The sequence below is a fragment of the Corapipo altera genome, unplaced genomic scaffold (genome assembly GCF_003945725.1).
Source record: "Corapipo altera isolate COAL_440 unplaced genomic scaffold, ASM394572v1 60335, whole genome shotgun sequence".
In the NCBI taxonomy this organism is placed as follows: Eukaryota; Metazoa; Chordata; class Aves; order Passeriformes; family Pipridae; genus Corapipo; species Corapipo altera.
The window spans coordinates 1-4,443 of NW_020887264.1; the positions used below are offsets into that span (position 1 = coordinate 1).

At 53.0% G+C, this 4,443-nt stretch overlaps 1 protein-coding gene across 1 annotated transcript; it reads left to right on the top strand.

Annotated features, from left to right (window-relative positions):
• Positions 1-328: 328 nt before the first annotated feature.
• On the top strand, positions 329-4,095 carry LOC113941537 (the record flags this gene model as incomplete). The annotated part of the gene is made up of 5 exons (XM_027632693.1): positions 329-458; positions 1,710-1,815; positions 2,115-2,245; positions 2,773-2,909; positions 3,205-4,095. Coding segments are annotated over 5 exons (648 nt in total), but the record flags the coding sequence as incomplete, so codon positions are not given.
• Positions 4,096-4,443: the final 348 nt, after the last annotated feature.

The following is a 4,443-nucleotide window of genomic DNA, read 5'->3' on the forward strand; positions in this document are numbered from 1 at the left end:
CCCCTGCAGGTGAGGGGGAAAGGGCCTTTGCAGGTCTTGGGGATCACATTTATAGCAGGTAAAGTGGCAGAAAAAGGCCCTGGGGTCTGTTATTCTTGAGTTAAGAAAGCTCCTTTGGATTGGTGAGCAGAACAAAGTGGATCCTTCAGAGTTCCCATGTGTGTTTGTGTCTCAGCCTGTGTTATGATTCAGGGCTGTCAGTTGTTGTCACTGAGGAGTCAAACTCTGCTTTAAATAATGAGACACTGGCCTGATGGCCCAGTGTCAAGAATAAAGGGGGAATGATGTCTGAGTGTTGGGATGTAACAAGAGCTGATCCTTTTTGCAGGGGGATGTAGCCTGGAAACTGCAGAGAGCTGAGCCAAGGGATTTAAAGGGACCAACCAAGGGAGGTGAAGAAAGAAGGAAGAAGGGAAGTGAGGCATCAGCCAAGCAGCACCAAGTTCCTGTGTCAGCAGGTGAGTTGTGTTGAGGTTCCTCAGGCAGGCACTGAGGACTTGGAGGGCTCCAGAAAGAGCAGACCTGGGAAGGCCCTCGGTGAAACCTTCTAAGGGTAGGTGTGTATGGTGATAAGGGTTGGGAAATGTCCTGACTGTGGAACAGGAATGCAGGGAAGGAAAATGAACCCTCCTGTAATGCTGACCCCTCCCATGAGCTGCAGTGGAGACACCTCCGTGTGCCCTTTGGGAGCGGATTGCCAGGACCCCCGGCGGGCTGGGATCATGGCAGGGTGTTGTAAGCAAGGAATGCCTGGCTTCTAAAACTCACCAGCTGAGTCTTAGAGGCTTCTTTGAAGAGCTGAGTTCAGGCAGCAGAATTGGCCCCCAGGAGGGACTCTGTGCCTGCTCTCCCGTGGCTCCAAGGGATCTCTGGGCCTTCACGCCGGCACCGAGATTTTCTCGGGAAGGGCCTCAGATCCCCGGAGCGGTCTGGGACACAGGCAAGATCCCCCTGCCTTTAGAAATGAGGCCTTCTTGTGGCTTCCTCCCCGTCCACGTTGGTGGGTTCCCAAGAAGGCCTCTTGAAATGCCTTTTGGGCTGTGCATTGAAGCCTTGGGAGCAAATTGGGCCCCCTGGAGGGACAGTGCTGTTGGTGCCCCCCGGGCTGGGGCACCCCGAGGACTCCAGCGCGCACCGAAAGGATTATTCGGGGAGATCCTCGGGGTGCCCGGCCCTGGGGAGCTCAAAGCAAGGTCCCTGCAGTGGATTCAGGCATTGCTCAGAGTATCCCAGGGGTACCTGTCCCTGCTAGACATGGAGCTCTCTCATGGGCTGTAATTGGGTGATAAAAGTGGTGCTCCAAGTGCCAAAGAAGGGTGGGATTGGGATTAAGAAATGAGTAGTGATGGTGCAATTGGCTGTTTTCTCTGGAATGTGACTGTAAGAGCTGCAGGAGTGCAAGGTGTGTGTTCCAGTCCCCACCATTTGGTTTGCACATGTCCTACTCAGACACAGCTCCAACTTCCTCAGTCCTTAACACAAGAGAGGGAGAATTAAGGACTGGCACTGTTAAGGTGATTGGTGTGACAGGGGTTAAACTGGGAAAACATTGGGTAATTCCTCAGTTGGTCTATTGGCCAAACTGACCCAAACCTGTGCTAGGAAGAGACTGAGTGGAAAAGTTGAGGCAGCAATGAAATGGAAAACTGGGGATATTTAAATTGTAATTGCTGAAACTAAATGCGTCCAAGCAGCAGCTCTTGTTGTGCAGGGAATAACTCCTGTCAGCAGCAAGGTCCCGACTGAAGTGGCAGCTGCAGTTGTTCCTGTGGTGTGGGCCAGTGGAATTGCAGGAGAGTGGAAGAGGCAGAAGCTGTAGGTATTACCCCTGATGTGGGATCTCTCCTGGTAAGGCCAAGCCAGTATCCTTTAAAATCAGAATGCCAGCTTGGGTTGGTTGCAGTAAGAGCTGAATTTGTTCCTCATGGTTTGCTTGTAGAAGGTGAATGCAAGAACCCTCCAAGAAAACCAATGGCCCAGGGGATTGATGAGTGCAGGACCTGAGAGAACCCCCTGAAATGACAACCTCGAGCAGTTTCCAGTAGTGGATTGAAAAGATGGCCTTTGCTGCATCTCCTGGAGCAAGGAAAGCCAAGAAAGCTTTGCTTTGGAAGGAGAAAATGGGGAAGCAGGAAGGAAGAAGAGAAGCCACGTGACTCCTCCCTGAGCCCCAGACAGCCCAGGAACTGCCTCCCTGGGAATGGTAGGACGGGCTGGACTCTGGAATGCTCCCTCTGGATGTGTGGTAAGACTGTGATGCCAACTTTGCAAACAGCCTGTAAGAATTTGCTGCCTTGGCTGGATGGTGCAAGGGCAGCCTTTAAGCAGCTGAAGCATTCCCTGAGGAGAGCTCTGGGTCTGCCAGATGTCTCAGAACTGTTGGAAGCATCTTTGGTGGGGAGGGCAAAGAAAGGACAAGGTGTGCAGTGACCCCCTTGACAAGGGACTTGCAGTTCATGGCATCCCTGATGGTGACCTTTGTGGGCTGTTCCCCCTGTAGGGAACAGGTGTGATAGTCCCAGCTACAGGGATGGGAAAAGTGGTTAAAAGGGAGGCCCAAAAGCTGGAAATCCTCCTGGAGGCTCTTGGCAAACAGAGTTTCCTGAGTTCCCCCTGAAAGAAGGACAGTGATAGCTTTTAATAGATAGCTTTTGAGTGTGCCCTTGTTGCCCCAGTAGGCCTTGTCCAACTCCCCATACTCCAGGAGATATACATACTACAGTTTAAAATGCTCTTCCTAATCCTTTGTTGGCTTGAGGCTCTCCCCTGCAGGAACTCCAGGAACTCCTGGTGCCGCCTGGGCCGATGGATTGGACGCCCCAGCCCCTCCGTTCCTGCCCAGCCCCTGGGGCCGTGTCGAGTGGTGGCACTGCCAACCCCTGCAGGTGAGGGGGAAAGGGCCTTTGCAGGTCTTGGGGATCACATTTATAGCAGGTAAAGTGGCAGAAAAAGGCCCTGGGGTCTGTTATTCTTGAGTTAAGAAAGCTCCTTTGGATTGGTGAGCAGAACAAAGTGGATCCTTCAGAGTTCCCATGTGTGTTTGTGTCTCAGCCTGTGTTATGATTCAGGGCTGTCAGTTGTTGTCACTGAGGAGTCAAACTCTGCTTTAAATAATGAGACACTGGCCTGATGGCCCAGTGTCAAGAATAAAGGGGGAATGATGTCTGAGTGTTGGGATGTAACAAGAGCTGATCCTTTTTGCAGGGGGATGTAGCCTGGAAACTGCAGAGAGCTGAGCCAAGGGATTTAAAGGGACCAACCAAGGGAGGTGAAGAAAGAAGGAAGAAGGGAAGTGAGGCATCAGCCAAGCAGCACCAAGTTCCTGTGTCAGCAGGTGAGTTGTGTTGAGGTTCCTCAGGCAGGCACTGAGGACTTGGAGGGCTCCAGAAAGAGCAGACCTGGGAAGGCCCTCGGTGAAACCTTCTAAGGGTAGGTGTGTATGGTGATAAGGGTTGGGAAATGTCCTGACTGTGGAACAGGAATGCAGGGAAGGAAAATGAACCCTCCTGTAATGCTGACCCCTCCCATGAGCTGCAGTGGAGACACCTCCGTGTGCCCTTTGGGAGCGGATTGCCAGGACCCCCGGCGGGCTGGGATCATGGCAGGGTGTTGTAAGCAAGGAATGCCTGGCTTCTAAAACTCACCAGCTGAGTCTTAGAGGCTTCTTTGAAGAGCTGAGTTCAGGCAGCAGAATTGGCCCCCAGGAGGGACTCTGTGCCTGCTCTCCCGTGGCTCCAAGGGATCTCTGGGCCTTCACGCCGGCACCGAGATTTTCTCGGGAAGGGCCTCAGATCCCCGGAGCGGTCTGGGACACAGGCAAGATCCCCCTGCCTTTAGAAATGAGGCCTTCTTGTGGCTTCCTCCCCGTCCACGTTGGTGGGTTCCCAAGAAGGCCTCTTGAAATGCCTTTTGGGCTGTGCATTGAAGCCTTGGGAGCAAATTGGGCCCCCTGGAGGGACAGTGCTGTTGGTGCCCCCCGGGCTGGGGCACCCCGAGGACTCCAGCGCGCACCGAAAGGATTATTCGGGGAGATCCTCGGGGTGCCCGGCCCTGGGGAGCTCAAAGCAAGGTCCCTGCAGTGGATTCAGGCATTGCTCAGAGTATCCCAGGGGTACCTGTCCCTGCTAGACATGGAGCTCTCTCATGGGCTGTAATTGGGTGATAAAAGTGGTGCTCCAAGTGCCAAAGAAGGGTGGGATTGGGATTAAGAAATGAGTAGTGATGGTGCAATTGGCTGTTTTCTCTGGAATGTGACTGTAAGAGCTGCAGGAGTGCAAGGTGTGTGTTCCAGTCCCCACCATTTGGTTTGCACATGTCCTACTCAGACACAGCTCCAACTTCCTCAGTCCTTAACACAAGAGAGGGAGAATTAAGGACTGGCACTGTTAAGGTGATTGGTGTGACAGGGGTTAAACTGGGAAAACATTGGGTAATTCCTCAGTT